We start from the raw sequence: 18,915 nt of genomic DNA on the forward strand, positions 1-18,915 counted from the left end.
CTCCATTCGATAATCTATAAGATTTCATTTCTTTTTACGTTCCAGATGAAGGGTTTAATGGTTTCGACTCAAAATACTCAATGTCGTTGTGAGTCAATAATCGAACTGAGCACGTTTTTATTTATTTTTTGTCCACGCAGCTGATCCTAATCCCTCTAATACAGTTTTGCAGCACATGTTAAGGCAAGGTATAAGAAGAAGCTGCATTTCTGTGTTCTAGTTAACGCAGAGGTTTCCAAATTGCTTAATATTTCATATGCATACGCCCTTATGAGGGCCCCATGAAAAATATAGTGACATTTTTTTCAGAGGTTTCAAAATAAAGTTAGTGTTCCGTTACAATTTTTGGATTTGGAAAGTGTTCCGTTATCGAAAAAAACTATATCAGAAGGTCCTCTAATAGGTACGTAAAAAACTCCGGTAACCACAAGGATAAACAGTAAATTGTTTTTGGTACTTTTTCGAAATGTCCATATTGTCAACGAAAAATTGTTCTTTATTGTCATAACTTCGAATTGATGTGTATACAATAATTAAGAAATAGGCATAAATTTCTGTCTTTAACTTCAAACAAGTTAGGGTCTGTGTAATAATTATCTTATTGTGCACTCTTCCCGAGCAGCTTCTCGTATTCGGTTAATTAACTCCTGCTCAATTTGTGCCAGTATTCAGTAAACCATTGGTTTAATGTAATGTGTTCTGTGTATCTTACATACGTGGTAAAAATGTAGTCCTTTCTCGGTATTTATTTGATTCTTGAGAAAGTCTCAGTTGCCGCGCAATGCCCTCAGTAACCCTGGAAGGTTCTGCTGCAATTATCTCTAATTCCTGTTCCTCCCTGTCTGGAACCCGAACATCTATTGTCGTCTTCCTAGTGTCTCTAGAGCTGTGTTGGCGTAAGTTCTTACAGTGTGGTATTTTAGTGTGGCATTTCCCTATAACTAATAGCATATCCGTATATTCGATATTGGGGTACATTTTGTGAAAGAAGCTTCAAAGTAACTCACAATTTGAAATAGACTTGTTGTTGACATAAATATAATGGCATAAATCGTCATTTTTCTTTCCGATCGGTTAATCGGTTAAGCATTTCAATATACTACTAATCAAAGATGGGACCATTTCAAAACAAAGTTGAAATTTATTGTTCAACTGTTAAAATCCTGAGCACATAGCCCTGTAAAAGAAATTAGGCTAATTTTTCATCACTCTGTATATAAAATAACGTTTTTGTCTATAATTTTAAGGCATTTTATCAATATGAAAAAATAATACACCTGAATTAATTAATTTTTGGCAGCCATAAGATAAACATTTAATTTTTTGCATAAAAGGGACGACTTCGAAAATCGTTTTTGAGCAGCATTAGGAATTAGGTACATATTGAGAAAAATTCTGGTTATTCACTGGATTCATTTGATGACGTACGATACCTACTCAGATTTCTGTAAACGAAGATTATACGAGAATGCTCAAATCATGTGTGCGCGCATACGTGATTCAACATTCAACAAATTCCGAAATCTGACAAACAGTATTTATCTATTTGTTTTCACTTCTTTCAGAGTACAGATTATAAGTCACAAGTGTCACTCATTGACATTCTATACTTGTCTTCATCTATGATATATGATATATAAGCCTTGTTCTATGATATATGCACAGATCACAGAGTAACCTCTGTCCAGCTCTGTCTGTACTTTGAACTTTTGAACATTTGTTTGTGATTCCCTTTAGGACGATTTTTGGTTATCTCAGGCAATTAAGGGCGGACTTCCAGGATGGCCAAAAACGCTTTGATTAAAATAAACTATACCAAGGTATTTGTGAGAGTATAAACAGTTGAAGAATCGGCGCAAGTACGATTTTTACAGTTTCCAAATGTACTTATTGTGTCAATAAAGTAATTAAAACAAAAATATGGAATTATCCATAAAGTTATCAAGCAAACTGATGGAAATTCCTGCCAAAAAAAATTTCGCTAGTGTTCCCAAGCGGCAAGTTTTATCTGTATGGATCATTATTTATGTACTCAAGTTCAAAGGAACTTTTTTGATCAATATGGGTGTTTGGGGACCGTGGATCCCATCAATCAATTAATAATAATTGTCTCCATAGGCGCACTGGAGACTTATACGGCTTATAGTCGGCTTATATATATCGTTTGAATTAACACAATAGAAATTCTATGAACAAATTTATTCAGTTTTCGAAGGACCAGTTTGGTTAACAGTGTCAAATACACTTATTTAATAATAATAATAACCCAAATTCGAGCGAGAATTCTTACGAAACGCGAGCAACTATGTTCGCGTAAAACAAAAGAAACGAACTGTTTCTGAACATATTTCCATAAGTTGACACATTTAGACCTTTTTGCCTTAAAAACAGTCAGCAAATGCAGTGTTTATGATTCTCCCAAAGCCGGTTTGCCATTAGAATTATCTGAGACTCCCTGTATAACCAAAAAAATTCGAAATTTTATAACATGGCTGATTGATTTTTATAGTGAAATAGGCCTTAAAAACTGCAACGTTTGTCTAGTATGTACATATTTAAGATTTTTGTCTTGTCTATACATTTACGTCCAAAGACAATAGTGAAAGTTAAATCAATAATGGCCATTAACGGAATAGGAATTCAAGAACATCGATGTCATGTTTAGTCTGCCATTAGAATTTGAGACACTGCATTAACAACTGATTTTTAAAATTAAATCTAGTTGTCTTTAATACACACTTACAATTTTGTATTTAAGATTTTTGATTAAATTTTCAGTTACGTATGAAAACTCGGGCGGCCAAACTTCAATAAATAAAAAAAAATAAAACTGTACAAAGCAACGACCTTGAAATGATATTCGGACAACATTCATATTTTAATAGTCCATCAGAAATTCGGTTGGGGATGCAGACAAGAATGCCAATAATTTCAGGAATCTGACCGGTGCGTTCTTGTGGCTGCGCAACATTGACAACAATTTCAGGAATGTTTACTCGCGTATTCATTGATATGCGACGTAGTACCGCATTCCTCGGGACACCCCTGCTCCTATTGGTCCAATGCCTCCCATTCATGCGGACGGCTCATTGAAGAAGCTTGCGGTTTTGACATTTTCAGGTTATTCCAATGATTTTGAACAATGTTGGTGTTTTATTTGTAGTTTTTACACTTTTATCTATAGTTTTTATCAAATATTTGCATGGTTAGTTGGCGCGAAAACGTCGAAAGTTAAGCAAAATCGACAGAAATTTCGTGTTTAAGGGGCGAAAACAAAAATCTTCGTCTTTATTGAACGTTTAACTGCGATAGAATGTTGCAAATTTCAAAAATTTCAATTTTTCCTTCTTAAGGTCGAGCTCAATTCAATAATCCCAATAACATTTCTTATAGTTATTTTTATTCGTCAATTGATATAATTTACTGTTGTTTGTTTTTGTTTTACCAAAGATTACATAAAAAAATAATAAATTGTTATATAAAAAACCTTTTGCTATGACTAATACCATTTGTCTTTGTTAAAATTGTTTCTTTTAAAAACACCCAATACTGGCCAATACTTATATATTTTCTTTCATATTTACTTTTATGCATTGTAGCATGTCGCCTGAGATAATGTTTGCAATTTTTCTCAGGATTTCAGTAGTTTCCACCAACATTGTTCATTTCTGAAAAATAAATTATTACAATTAATAATGCATAATGAAAACTGGGCAAGCTGAGCATAATCCTTTTTAACGTAAATATAAGGGCTTTAGATATTGACTCTTTTTGTTTACTACAAAACATTGAACTGAAAATATTTATGATTAATTATTTGAGCTTAATTCGTCATAGTTCCGCTTTCATTCGCTTTTATTTGACTTTTTTTAACTCGCTGAAACTTCCGCCTATACATATGATGATTAATTTATTAAACTTCATTTCGTTTCGAAACTCGTACATCCTAAATAACTAGCACTTTGTTTCAGTTGTTTATCAATAATGAGTTTGTGGATTCATTGTCCAAAAAAACCTTTCCAGTAATAAATCCCGTCGATGGCGAGGCGATTGCCAATGTAGCTGAAGCACAAAAGGTAAGACAATGTATGCCATAGTAAATTTGTTTATTAAATTATAATACTAATAGAGAAATTTGATGATAATGAAATTTACCTTTTGGATACCCTTATCAAGTATCAAGTATAGCGTCAGACATGATGAATAATTATATACCTTAGCTTAATTAACTGTATGCCTTACAGAGTATTCAAACACTTTGCTCTCATTTCGGACAAACAAAGCTTTTTAAAAAATAACAACGTGAACTTCAAAATATGTACCTTATTTTCCAGTTATAGACTTTTTAAAGACATTTATTCCCATTCAGAAAACGTTTAGTTAAAAATGCTTTTCGGTTATTTAAGAAAATGGTTGGCTGGTTTGCTTTCAAATATATTTTTTTAGACATGGCTCTGAATTGATAAAGCAAAGCACAGCATCGACAATTACTTAATTTTATTACTTTCACATAGAAATTCGACTTCAAAATTATTACCTCCAGCTAGAGTGCAGCTAGTGGTTCAATCATATCCTCAGTTAAATCTTACACATTTTTCGCACAATTTCGAAGCCAATAACACTCAGCAACTATTAGCTCAAGGCTGTAATTTTGAAAAGTTCTTGTAGCATTTTTCATGTAATTTATGGTAATGAAATATCGATATTGTGGTTTTCTTCCATGTATCTTCAAAACGTAGCAGCTTTTATAAATTGTCAAATCCAGATATTCTTTGAACAGTCGTTGGAATCCGTAGTATTATTGTAAGAATTCAAATAGTGAGTTATATACCCACATAAATATTACACTTGGGATTTGTGTTATTTACTTCATAAAAATTTTTCTTTCAGGAAGATGTAGATTTAGCAGTAGCGGCGGCTAAAAAGGCGTTTGCTAGAAAATCGCCATGGCGCAACCTAGATGCTTCTGATAGAGGAAAACTACTAAACAAGGCAAGTCGCCTTTATTATGAAACACATCAGAAAATATACGTGACTGACTTGAAATTTTTGAAAATTGGTCTGAGGATCCCCATTTCATTGAAAATATTTACAGTTATTTTCTTTGAATTTAGAACTGCTGTAGATTAAAAAAAAGGTATTTTGCTATGCGTTTTAGAATCGAATCCTATGAGTAGATAGATAGGCATTTGTTAGCAGTTAACATAAACCTCAGATTAATTTCTTAATGTTTATTAATGTCTTAAGCATATAGTTTGTTTGAATGGACAATCGTCATTGAATAAATCCAAACAGTTTGCAGACTTACTGGACAGAGATACTAAAGAACTTGCAGAGTTGGAAACTTTAAATTCTGGTAAGCCGCTAGCAGCTGTTATTGGAGAACTAGAAGTTTATACTAAAATATTGCGATATTATGGAGGATATTGTGATAAAATTCATGGAAATACTATTCCGATTGGTAAGTTTTCGCACTTAGTTTTAATACACTTTTAATTTCTTTCTCTGATGTAAATTGGGTATGTAAAATAAAATGTTTACTGAATATTATGGTTCCTTGTTAAACAATCCCTAATTCAAATCTCAGATGGAAATGGATTTTGCTTAACGCGAAAGGAGCCTGTAGGAGTAGTGGCTCAAATCATACCCTGGAATTATCCAATTGGTATGGCAATTTGGAAATTGGGTCCTGCACTGTGTAGCGGTTGCACTTTGATCTTAAAACCAGCAGAACAAACACCTTTAACAGCTCTAGGTAAGAATGCATTATTTATCACAACATGATTCAGGCTTCAGATACAACGTACACACATTCATGTGTATTCCGCAAGTATGTTTCCTTATTTAAAACTCGAAAAGTTCCTCTTGAGTCGGCATTAACGCGACTACTACTATCACATTCTACAAACAGTGCAAACTATGAATTCTAAAAAAATGCTGTAGCATTAGCTGCGCTGACCAAGGAAGCTGGGTTTCCCGATGGAGTTGTAAATGTTTTGCCAGGATATGGCCCTATAACTGGAGAAGCCCTCTGTCTACATAATGATGTTCGCAAAGTAGCTTTTACTGGATCTACTGACGTAAGTTTAGCGCAAGGAAATTTGAGTTTAACTCTATAGAAGGTGTCCCTTAAATCACATAATATATATATACATTGTTGTTTTGTTTTGCCATTACAAGAAATCAACGTTCTTAAAGCAATATTTTCAATACTCCTTCATTTGATATTTAACACGACGACGAGATGTAAATTACGTGTTATTATTATTGTATTGTTTTGTTACGGTTCTTCTTTTTGGCTTCTTTCTCCCTTTACCAGTGACTTAAATGTTTCCCTTGCATCTCGCTGTCGTTTAAAACTTGTTTCGGTAATCCAGAAGTAAAAATTTTGCTATTTTGGATTTGGAATCCGAATACTTTTCAACTAAAATATTGGGTAGCTATAGCGAACAGAGACGTTTAAACGAGAAAATAAAAAGTTAGCGCCGTTTTTATTTAAGAATAAACGCCTTAAACGTTGCTGAAATTTGGAACAAACAATTTTGGCTTCAGATTTTTAATCCGAACATTTCAAATTCTTCGTTCGGAATGAAGTGTGTTAAGGAAAAATTACAGCTAAACACCTTAATCTGTTCCCTTGAATACTTCAAGCGCACAATTTGTTTGTTGTACAAGTTGGTTTATTGCAGTCAAAGAGCCTCATCTACCATAGTTAAAATATTTTAACAATGGTAATGCTACAAAACTATATAGTTTTGCTGAAAAAAACTATATAGTTTTTAAGGGAGATTCATATATTTGAGCAAAAAACCTGATAATCTTTCGAGTGTTGCTAAACTGCACAGTCTTTGATTTTACCAGTGCTCGTAATATGCATTTGAGGTACACAGTGCTGCACCTCAATCTATCCACTTATACCTACACCATCCATATCCACTTTATTACAATAAAAAACTGGGGACGTAAAAAAGTTTTATTTAAATAATGATGTAACTATTTCCGCAACTTTTGAAAGTATTATTTATCTCTATTTATGTTACAGATTGGTCACAAGATATTGGAATATTCAGCAAAATCCAACTTGAAACGAGTGTCTCTTGAATTAGGAGGCAAAAGCCCTCTAGTGATTTTTGATGATGCTGATAGTAAGTGGCCAATTTATATTTAAAGATAACTAGAGACTTATTTTTATAGCAGATATAGATGAAAATAATAAATTGCATGCTAAAATTAATTTGGAATAAGGATATTAGTAACTATCGTGTTCGTTTTCATAAAATTCCTATTGGGTTTATGTGTGCTTAAACACGATTTTTCTTTCAGTCGATGAAGCTGTAGAAATTGCTCATAACGCAATTTTTGAAAACCATGGCCAAAACTGTTGCGCTGGTTCTAGAACCTTTGTTCAAGCTGCTATTTATGACGAGTTTGTCAAGAAAGCTGTTGAAAAGGCGAAGGCGCGCAAAGTCGGCGATCCGTTTGAGGCAGGAGTTTTACAAGGTCCACAGGTGAGGATGTGTGCATTAATTCATTTTTGATCTGCATTTTATTTTTGGAACTGGTATGAACTGTCGGGCTACTTATATTATATTTAAGGTTTTTTTTGTTAATTTCAGATAGACCAACCATCAGTGGACAAAATATTACGAATCGTTGAAGAAAGTAAGCAGCAGGGCGCTAGGCTAGAAACAGGCGGTGCCAGGATTGGAGATAAAGGATTTTTCGTCCAACCTACCGTTTTCTCTGGTGTTTCCGACAAAATGTCATGTGCAGTTAATGAGGTAAATATCCAGCACTGTACAATTTTTTTCTTAAATATTAAGTCATATAATATTTTTCGAGCTGTGTGTTTATATTTCTTATTGGCTGAATGAAGAGTCGCCTGGAGTCCACTATAAATTTATTTCATTAAACTATTAGAGAGTTAGATTTAGTTAATTAGTCACTATTAACTAAATTTATAGTGGACTCCAAGCGACTCTTCATTCACCCAATATGTTATCAAGCCACTACCTCGGATTCAAACAGAATTTGTTTATATTTCTGTATTAAAACGTCCTAACTGGATCACAGCTTACCTAACTATGTTATGATATTTAGTTGTTTGCGTCTAAAAGTTTATCGTTCGAGTTTTATATATCTCCTCGAAAATCCGTCAACCAATTTCGATTATGTGCCCATACAATACAATACATTTCGGGGAGTAGTTATTCAGTGCTATGGCGAATGATTTAAATATAGAGAAAAAACATTATATTGTCGCGTTAATTTATTTTAATTTTTCTCATGTGAAAAATTCAATAGATTTTTGGACCTGTGCAAACTATTTTAAAGTTCGACACTATTGAAGAAGTGATAGAACGAGCTAATAATACCGCATATGGGCTAGCTGGAGGAGTAATAACCAAAAATATAAACAATGCACTTGTATTTGCCAATGCAGTTGAAGCTGGTTCTGTGTGGTAAGCAATATGTTGTGGATTACATTACTTGTTTTCAAAAGATGTAACAATATTCCGAAGCTAAAATCAAATCATACGCAGCTGTAAGTCTATTAAAGGAATATAATAGTTTATAAACGTGAATAATAGAATGTCGGTTCACAAGATGGAACTTAAACACGTTACTATTTCAGGATAAATTGTTATGATTATATTACTGCTCAAACTCCATTTGGTGGAGTGAAAAAATCCGGCTTTGGAAAAGATCTGTAAGTATTAATTCAGTTGCTTGTTCGTTTACCAAAACACATTTTCATCTTTTAGTGGAGCTGACTCTCTGGATGATTATTTGGAAACCAAAACAATAAACATTATGTTGCCTGTTAAAAACTAGAGCGTACAATTTGAAATAGAAGTGCCTAAATATAAAAATAAAACTGTTCGGGCATAAACAATTAAGTAAATGGAACTGGTGGTTTGCATTACAAATAAATAATATGTACAGGGTGATCCAAACTTGACGCCCAAGGTCTACTGCGCCAGAATCAGAACCTACAATTAAATTCTAAACCTAGAGTCTCATATGCGATGGTAAAACCCTAAAAAAAACTAAATGTGGAATGTAATTTAATTTGCAAATAACATTGGAAAAAATTATGTAATATAACGAAAAAAAGTCCGGATTCAAAATTATTTGAAATGTAAATTGATGATTTCTAAAATCGATTTTTTCTGTGATCTCCTTCAACTTCAAGATATTTTCTAATTCTTCCTGCACAGTAACTTTTTCCAAGACCTCTCTTGAAATGTTTCCACATGCTGCTTAAATTTTCTGTTTTAAGTGCTCTACGCTTGTTGGAGGAGTTTTATAAACAATTATTTTATAGCATAAATAAAGTAGAGGTAAGGAAATAAAAATCAAAGGGTGCCAATTGTGGGGACTTTGATGGCCATTCTATTGGTCCATCATTTCCCATCCACCTATCTGCAAAATGGATGTCTAAGTATTCCCGTATAATTTGTGCCTTATGCGGAGGAGCACCGTCCTGCTGGAACCACTTGTTGGCACGTAGCAGCAGTGAAATATTTTCAAGCAGAAGTAGCAATTGTTCACGTTGAAAATTTAAATAACCTACGCTATTAAGGAGTCCTTCGTAAAAGAAAGGTCCAATTTATATCCCGTTTGTGTGGTTTCTTGGACGGGTTATTTTTTCCAATTTGAAAGCTTATAACTCTTAATCCGAAATAAGCAGAGAACTTTTTTAAATAAAAGTTTATCGCAATCCTAAGGGCTACCTAGGCCACTTCTGAATTTACAAAAAAAATTCTTTTCGCTGAAAGTGTACCGTACCTTAGTGCATCACATGTGAGACCCTAGGTTTAGAATTTAATTATCAGTTTTCGTTTTGGCACAGTAGAATTTAGGCGTCAAGTTTGGATCACCCTAGCATTAACTGTGGTTTTTGCTGATAGTTTAAGATGAAAAAAAACGCACCCGCATTTTCAGTGCCAGTAAATAAAACATTTTTATATAGTGTTGAAAAATCAATGTTTTTTTTAGTAAACGCAATCTAGCAAAATATTTTTTTGTAATAATAAGTTTTAAATGTGTTGCCATTTTCCTAAGAAAATCTAATTCCATCATTACAAAAAAAATTATACAGGGTGTCCGGAAGTAAAGTCGAAATATTTTTGACGTGTTTATTGAAATTACGATAAAAAAGTACTTATATATAAACAAGGACAGCCCAAAATTACTTTTTTTAAAGGTGGAGAAACCCTTTAAAAGGATAAAGCTCATGTTCTTTGCCAGGCTTTCTAAACGGTTAACGCTTAATTGGCGAAAATCGCTATTCTGTAGTAAGGATAGAAAATTTCTTTGTGTTAAAAATTGCAAATTTTACTCTGGGGTGACTACGTATCTGCTTAACTTTTGTGCTCCAATCCTGTAATTTTATTGCTTTAAGATAATGCGTTTTTAAGAAATATACATTTTTATAAACCAATACACGATGCATGATTTTTCGTTTTTTATGACTAGTAGAAACTAAAGAATTCCATGGAATATTTACCGTCCACGGACATACAAGTGGAACAAGACCGACAAAATAATATATATTAGAAAAGGAAAACATACATCAAACGATGGATCTCTCGCCTATCGCAATTAAATTATCAACTTCTTCAGGCGAAGTCATTTGCATAGAGGCTAATTAATTAATTAATAATTAATTCTGTAAACGTTGGCTTCGCTTACGTTTACAAAAAATTCGTCTTCAACATTAATTATATCTAGCTTTTTCCTTCTCTTATTAATGCAAATATATGATAATCTGTCTTGCTCTATTCGCACAAACCCGCAAAACATATTCCTTCGCCGCACACCAAAGTTGACAGCTTAATTTAAGCCGAGCATTGAACGCTGTAAGCTTGGTTTATAATGTGCTGCAAACCAATTTAATTTTAAAGCTGAGCTTAATGGCAAAGCGTAGCTTAATTTGAAACCGGCCTTAATAAAACGTTCGTTAAAATCCCAACTGCGGCTTCACCGGCAGCGATGACAGGTCTACCGATTTTTCGGTAGATCTACCGATTCAGATGCAAATTTCTACCGAAAAGTAACAAATAAAAGTTTAAAAATTACCGTGAATTACTTATAAGAATATAACACATTTCCATTCATGATTAAAGTACGGTGGCAAAAGCATATAATAAGGGGATTACACAGGCACTAGCTTGCTTGGAGTTAACCATTCAAATGTTTGGTGTTGTATGGTTTATACAGAGGAATGACGCCAATTTTGAATCACCTTGTATATACTAACGTACTTCAATGGAGAAAAATGAGTCTACCGATTTTTTACGATATCTACCGAAAAGTGTCGAGCTTATCTACCGAAACTCGATTTTCGGACCCGGAACGCTGTTCACCGCAAAAGGAAGGGAACGTTCAACCCAACCTTATATTTCAGTAGTATAACTTTAGCGCCATTAGTAGATGCTTGTCTATCTCGCTCAGTCTGTTTACGTTTTGCAATACCCTGTTGTTCTGGCAGGGTTTAATTCATAATAAGTGTATTCTAACTAAATACATCTACAGTTTGCTCATTTTTTACTATGAAAGATATAACTCATTATTTTCCAAGCCCTAATAAGGTTGGAAGTTCCCCGGAAAGTGCGATAAGTCCCAACAGCCAGGGTGTTCCTTCTGGTTCAACTCCTAAGATTAAGAATGGTGCTAACAAGTCGGCCAGTCCTAGAATCAAAACGAAAAGAAAGCGAAAACCCACCGATCCGGAAGTTAGAAAGGTAATGGAATTGTTTTCAAACAAGTTTAATTTTACCTCTCCAAATACTACTCCAACTGAAGTCCCAACAGTTGATGCAGAAACACAAATATTGCAGCAAGAAGTTGTCAATGGAGAAAGTAGTAACTCGACGGTTGATCACAATACATCGCCTCCTGTCCCTGATGATAACGAATCGAATAATGTTGAATGTGACGGAGTAGCACCAAGCACACCAATAGTGAATGCCTTCCAGTTTTTAATGGAAAGTAGAAATAATATAATTGGCAGTAATTCATGTGCTAGTAGCAAATCCGAGTCGGAAAGCACGTGTGTAATCGATAAGTTCAAATTGAAAGCTAGAAGGAGATTGCTTGAAGAATGGGCTGATAAAAATGGAGCTTCCAAACGGAAAAGGGACGAACAGGAAATTGACTCCTGTATTAGTTTAAAACTGGAAAAAAGAGCGAAAAGACTTAGAAACATGCTTCGAGCTGATGAACTGAAAGTGCAGGAGAGCAACAAGTCTGATAAATCAAGAATCAATTCAAGCCTTTGTGGATCCGACTCAGAATGCAGCAACGACTTAACATTGCGAGAGTACGGTAGTAAATCATTAGTTAATGCTACCCAGCTAAGTGACAGTAAGTCATCTAATTCCTCAACATCAAATAGTCCTTCTCATAAAAGGCTCAAGGTGAATGGGCAAAACAACTTACTAAATTTCTTTGAGGCCCTTAGCAAGGAGAATTCAAGCAGTGAATTGAACGATTTTGATGAATCGCCTAACAGTGATGCACAACAAGTTATTAAAATGAAAATGTTCACTCCTTCATCGTCATCACCAAAAAACGGCAGAACCTCTATGTCTACGAGTGGTTCAAGTCCAGATGAAGTTAAAAGTAAGCCTCCGAGGAAGAAACATATTAGTGGGTCTTCGCAGAGATCCAAAAGGTCTTGTAAAACTAGAAAGGGTATTGTGAAATCGAATAAAGGGAGTCCCAAATTAAGGAAAAATTCCACGAAAAAAAGCAGTATTTCGGTCCAGCATAATACCACGTGTGCTAAAATCCTCACAAATAATCAGCCGCAATTAGAGTCTATTAACGTAGAAGAAACAGCAGTTGTTGAAGCTGGAGGGTCTAGAGACTTAGTCGTAAGTCCAATTCTAGAAAGGAGATCACTTAGAATGCGGAGAAAAGTGGATTACAAAGAGACCAAAATTGAGCTACCCACTAGTGTTAATAAATCCAAGAAACAATCATATAAAAAATTAAGAAATATAAAAGCAGATAATATAATTGGAAATATTGAGCTCTTATCAGAAAGTGACAATAAAGAAGAAAATAAGAAGGTGAATACATCAATTAAGTTGGCACCAGTATTTTTAAAATCCACACCAAAACCCAAACTAGATCTTGAAACAATTCAGGCCAGAAAGCAGTTTTTGTTAAGCGGCATCCCAGATTCATTGAAGAAGACTGTTGAGAAACAGAAAAGGTGAATATTTTTGTAATTTTATTAATGACCGTGATTATACACCATGTTTCATCAGTCGACGTATTTTATGCTGGATGTTAAAGTACAATTAATTCTGAATACCTATATTTTCTTAGAATACTATGTTTTAAAAATGCTTAGCTTTCGATCTATAGGGTTTCAAATTCATTAAAAATCATATTGATGAATGTTATAAAAGGCTTTAAAAGCTAACAATATGTAGATGTTTTGTGATAATTTTTTTCTTTAATTACCTACTCTTATCATGGACACAAATCTTGGGATAAGCTTAGTTTAAAAAATAATTCACCTATGATTTTGCTTAAAATAAGTCATTTTTCGATTTTCTATTTAATTTGGAAAACCAAATGTTTTAAGACTTTTTTCTGCGATATACTGTTTTGGAGTCAGATAAATGCATAGTGTAATTCAGTTTGAATTTATATCTAAGTCAGATTGATTTTATTGCAAAAGATATTTCTGTCCCTGATATTACCAGGGACAGTCTTGTGATCTATTAATACATATTTAATTAGATAGTAGATTACTTAATCCCTTAGCTAATATTTGTTTCATTAGTCTTTAATGGGTTAAACGTTCTTGGTACTGTATATGGGAAACTAATATGTTCAATTAGAAATTTCCTTGCAGGGAAATTTGGCTACTTAAAAAATATTGTTTTAAAATAAACCATGTTTTAATACTCTCAACATTTTTGTTTAAAAATAAAGTAGAATCTCTTACCGTTTACTTACTCATTTTCATTCATCAGTTTTACTTTATTAGCACTACTAGAATTAATTATATATAATTGTAATATTTTATTTTAGTGTAGAAGAGAAAGTCCATAATATATTTCCTGTAATTAGTCACGTACAGCAGAAATGCGAAAGCAGGTTTTGGAATCTTCCTTTTTGTGACATTCCACAACTGGCTAATGATCCGCTGCAAATAGATAAAGAGAACCTGAAGTGCTCAGGTTTAATAATAAAAGAGTTGCCATATGAAATACAATTAACTACTGCTGTAGATAAAATCGCGAATGTAAAAAGTGTTATCCAAAAAATGAAGGCCGACAATCCCGATTATCCAGTATTTAAAGTATTCCGACAGTTATATGAGCGGAGTGGAAAGCACTTTCTGGAAGAAAAAAAAAAGCCGCGCAAGCAATCACAGAAATCTAAAAGGAAAAGCCAGGACTTTGCATGTGAGGAAGATGCATCAAAGAAACACGAATTATGGATTGATAAATACAAGCCAAGGATGTCTGACGAAATTCTCGCCAATCATCATGGAGTTGTGCAGTTAAGAAAGTGGCTGGAAATATGGAAGAACTATAGTCAGGAAATTAATTCTAAGAAACGCAGAAGAGCTTTCAATAGTGACTCAGAATTCGAATCAATAGACTGTGATAGCAGGTAAGTCTTTCCATAGTAAACAAAAAAGTTTTCCAATTCAATTGAATTTCGATAAAAATTAAGTGTATCACCTTTATGTGAATATAAAGGGTGATTTATTAATTTTAGGAAAACATTTCAAAACCAACATAATTCGACAAACATTGATTAGGATTTTCGGTTATCTTGCTTGCTGTTAAGTAATTCCAATTATCTATACATTTTAGAATCATTATGTCTTTTAATTGTTGTGGGAATCAACTACTGACCGGTTTATCATCAACGATTCTCTGTAATGTTCTAATGGCATTATTAAAGATTTTTAATTACTTCGATAGTTAAGTGATACCTACCCACCTGAGATGTTTATTAAGATAATATAATAATTTTACTAATCGATAGACACATCTTAAGTACTTTTTAAGGATTCACTTAAGCAAGAAAACATTCTTCAATAAGTAACAAATAATAAATTTGCTCTATACAATTATTCCAAATTGACGGTTTCGAGAATCGGTTTACTGGAATTTAGTTTTAATAACTTCGAAAGTATGGCGAAAAGAAAAAAATAATTGAGTTTATTTCAATCAATTTGGGTTTTGCTACTCAGAAATATTATGTAAATGACCATAAATTTCAGAACATTGCAGATCTTGCTTAAACTAACGGAGATTTTTTATTCGGAAAGTGAGCTTTTAACGTTTTAATTTAAAAAAATGCAACTTCTGATTTTTTTTAAAGAAAATGAAAGACGCTAGATAAAGCTTTCATTCTGCTTCATAAGAAGAAACACTAGGGCAGCCAGCTAAATGTATTTAAATGTTTCGAAAAACTGGCCTTTACAAAATCGACTTTATTCAAATGAAGATAGTTCTAAAACTAATGATTAATGATGATGAAAATGATTCCTTTCACTTGTCTTTGATTTCATCTGCTACTTTTGTTGAACCATAACTGATTATAATAAAGCATTTGAAAACTTAATATTGTTTACAAATATTGTTTTTTGTAAATATCTTAGTTTTTAAAGTTTAAAGTGAAAAGGTATTTTTTTCTGTTTCTTTCTATACTACTAGTTCGAATATTTGTGAAACAAACTGCCAAAGTGAGACAGTAAGAAAAATGTATTTAAATAATTTTCACATTTATATAGGGATAGTACTTATTTGCCTGGAAATACGGTGATTCTTCATGGACCTTGTGGCTCTGGAAAAACAAGCGCTGTCTATGCAGTGGCAAATGAGTTCAACTTCAACGTCTTAGAGCTGAATGCATCAACAAGAAGGACAGGTGAGAGATTAGTGATTTAAACAATTTATTCATTATCAGCATAAGTAGAACAGAGCAAAATAAATACCACTTATTTCAAAAATTAGTCAAGAGACAAAGCTCATTTTCTTAAATCAATGTATTGGATTTGCAGGTAAAATACTTCTACAAGAATTAAAAGAAGCGACTCGTTCGCATCAAGTAAGACACGAATCATCGGTTATGGAGTCCACCAATCAGCAAAAAAGTAAAAAATTAAAAAAAAAAAAATGTCAGACTAAAGAGGCGGAGACAGGAAATCACCAGAAAATGTGCATTCTGTTATTAGAAGATATCGATTTGCTGTTTGACCAAGACGAAGGTTTTCTCTCATCACTTTCCCATTTGATAATGACAAGTAAAAGGCCTATAATTCTGACTACAACCGACAAATCGCCACCTCATGTACAAAAGCTTATGAACCAGTATGAATGTATATCCTTTACGCCGTTGTCTCCACGATGCTTGGCTGTTTGGTTGCAAATCCTGTGTTTGATAGAAGGATTACTAACAGACCGAGATGAATTAGGAAACTTACTTCAATACAATATAGGAGACATACGAAAAACCTTATTACAGCTGCAGTTTTGGGCCCAAAGCGGTGGGCAGTTGGAACGAAACAAGGAATATCCACTAAAGGCAGGAGGTTCTTGCAAAACCGTTATGAAAATTCGCGATGAAGACTGTAGTGTTGGACAGACTGATATACCTGAAGATTTATATGAGCAGAAACAATTTATTCATCGCCACAGCTTGGGAAGCTTTGAAATATTTCGAGTAAATAAGGAATACCTTATTCCACAAAATATAGACTTGGGCAATATCTGGTGGAACATTCCCAATATTTTGGACGTCCCTAGTTGCAGTTCAAGGATTACAGAAAAGCGTGCCATTGGAATTGAGCGTGCTGATCCAGATTCGAGAGACAATCAGAAAATGAAATCCCTATCAGGTCTATACGACTATCTGAGCTTGTCTGACTCGTTGCTCACCACAGTCAACAGTCACGTTTCCAATGAACCATTTGTTAATAGATCTGTCGAAGTTTTGAACTCCTTAGAGTTAACTGAGCGGAAAGAAGATGGCAATGCAGTGTTTGCCGAATTATTTCAGGATATGTGTCACACCCTAGTCAATGAAAGCATCGAAAATTATATGCAAATCTACATGACACGCCCCACATTAGACATGGGAATGCCTGATACAAATGAAAGAAGGTAAGAAATAATCAATGTTAATAACTTTACCTAAGTTCCATTCTGCTATATTATAAATTATATTTTTCTTAATTTATTTATGAATATAACAGAAACAAATTTAAGGGAAAACGCATTGGAGTGCAATGCGTATGTTCTTTTTAGAACAAAACAAGGGTTTTTAATAAAAGACCTTTAAAATTAAACAATTTTTGGGAAAGTAGATGAAAAAAGTTAAATATTTGTATCGTAAAGTTTTGAAGAGCTGAATTATACACGCGAGTTTGCAACACGATTTTTAGCCTGTACATGGTCATTTCTCGTTTTGCAGTGAAGCAATGTGTAAAAATACAAATTTTTGCAAGTACTTAATGATTAATCTTCATTTTATATATTTTAAAAACTATTTGGCTCTACTAAGGCCGTCCATAATCGTAATACTCCATAACATTATATATATTTGTTAAATATCTTTAAATATGTACTTTCAGTACTGGCTTCCTATCGAGCAGAAAAAGTCTATTTTCGAACCCTCCTTAACATTGATAAGATATTCCCGGATAGATCGATTGTCAGAAGGGGAGGGGGACCAATTGAATTGCCTCTAAGATCACTGCAGACTGCAAGAAAGATATTACCGAATGAGTGACTGTTATGAACATTTTTGGAGAATTAAAAAAAAACTCAGCATGCGGTCTAAATATATGCTTTTCCCTCTTTAATAAATTCAATGCATTTTACTTTATACTGGCTCTATTTTACAGATGGCGTGCTAATCTACACCTTTGTGAAGACTTTCTCAAACAACCAATTCCATTATCAAATGTCTTAAATAGGAAATCGACTGCTTTAGATTATTTGCCCTCACTTCGACACATTGCACGATCTGAAAAAACGAGAGCAGCAACGAATACTAAGAGAGGCAATCGTTTCAGGCATTACTTTAAAGGACTGAACATGCAATTTAAAGCGAGCACTTGTGAATTAGCTTGCAATTGTTTGAATATGGAGTAATACTCAATGCTGCTTAACGACGACTATTTTTATACAGTGTATTTAGCATGTATTTATGGAGCTGTGTTGCATCTTTTTGTGGGTGATAGATAGTTTATAATTTATACCGTGATTTTTTTAAATTATAGAAAAGAAAGCCAAAGTGCCTTGTGTACTTCATGTAAGACTCATCTTAGCCATGTTGTCGAGACTTTATAGGACATCTTCAAATAAACCCAACTTTTTATAGTTAAATACTTTAACTTTTTAGTAATTTCAAATATTTCAATAAGAATTGAATAAAAACGATCATATATAGATTTTCAATTGCTGTTATATGTTGCCTACATTTCTTTCTTACGTAGTTGGTGCCATCGTTGGCTAGATGTAAATACATAACGCAATTAATTATATTTAGTTATTGGATATAAAATTATATATTGTGTTTCATTTCTTATATACAACAAGTAAACAGAATTTTTATTTTGGATACTTTAAACAAGTGGTTTGAAATCTAATAAAATTGGGGAAAATTGTTGACTAAAAATCAGCAAGCGAACTATTCAGGATGTCAAAAGTTAACTGCAATGCTTTAGCTGTATATTCTTCAACAAAATGCTAACTCCTCTGGTATAAGTGTCGGTCTAATTTCTGAAATCTAACTTTTTTGTTTTCTTGTATAATATAGTTGCGTCTTATTTAATTGTTTTTTTCGGCGGCCCCTGAAAAATGTTTTACGATGTTTTGCAATTTTTGTAGGAAAAACCGTACTTATTTTTTTATAAACTAAATC

General features: G+C 33.3%; 2 protein-coding genes across 5 annotated transcripts; both read left to right on the forward strand.

Moving 5' to 3' along the window:
• The first annotated feature begins 1,627 nt into the window (after nt 1–1,627).
• On the forward strand, nt 1,628–10,447 carry LOC109538341 (aldehyde dehydrogenase 1A1). The gene is made up of 12 exons (XM_019905542.2): nt 1,628–1,820; nt 3,972–4,076; nt 4,891–4,992; nt 5,296–5,461; nt 5,588–5,755; nt 5,944–6,080; nt 7,043–7,145; nt 7,324–7,508; nt 7,617–7,781; nt 8,305–8,462; nt 8,636–8,710; nt 8,766–10,447. Exons 1-12 carry the CDS (start codon nt 1,782–1,784, stop codon nt 8,833–8,835), a joined length of 1,473 nt encoding a protein of 490 aa, XP_019761101.2. The 5' UTR covers nt 1,628–1,781; the 3' UTR covers nt 8,836–10,447.
• A 797-nt stretch (nt 10,448–11,244) lies between these two features.
• On the forward strand, nt 11,245–18,558 carry LOC109538223 (ATPase family AAA domain-containing protein 5). Of its 4 annotated transcripts, none has more exons than XM_048663620.1 (6): nt 11,247–11,750; nt 11,847–13,228; nt 14,059–14,646; nt 15,779–15,915; nt 16,049–17,150; nt 17,894–18,558. In XM_048663620.1, exons 1-6 carry the CDS (start codon nt 11,559–11,561, stop codon nt 18,141–18,143), a joined length of 3,651 nt encoding a protein of 1,216 aa, XP_048519577.1. In that variant the 5' UTR covers nt 11,247–11,558; the 3' UTR covers nt 18,144–18,558. The 4 variants fall into 4 exon arrangements, with proteins under 4 accessions (XP_048519580.1, XP_048519577.1, XP_048519578.1 ...); XM_048663621.1 differs by having other exon boundaries at nt 11,247–11,597; nt 11,775–13,228; XM_048663623.1 differs by lacking the exon at nt 17,894–18,558 and adding an exon at nt 17,621–17,887 and having other exon boundaries at nt 11,245–13,228.
• The last annotated feature ends 357 nt before the right edge of the window (nt 18,559–18,915 follow it).

This window comes from Dendroctonus ponderosae, unplaced genomic scaffold (assembly GCF_020466585.1).
Source record: "Dendroctonus ponderosae isolate FM_Combo_2020 unplaced genomic scaffold, Dpon_F_20191213v2 Dpon_F_20191213_2, whole genome shotgun sequence".
Classification (NCBI taxonomy): Eukaryota; Metazoa; Arthropoda; class Insecta; order Coleoptera; family Curculionidae; genus Dendroctonus; species Dendroctonus ponderosae.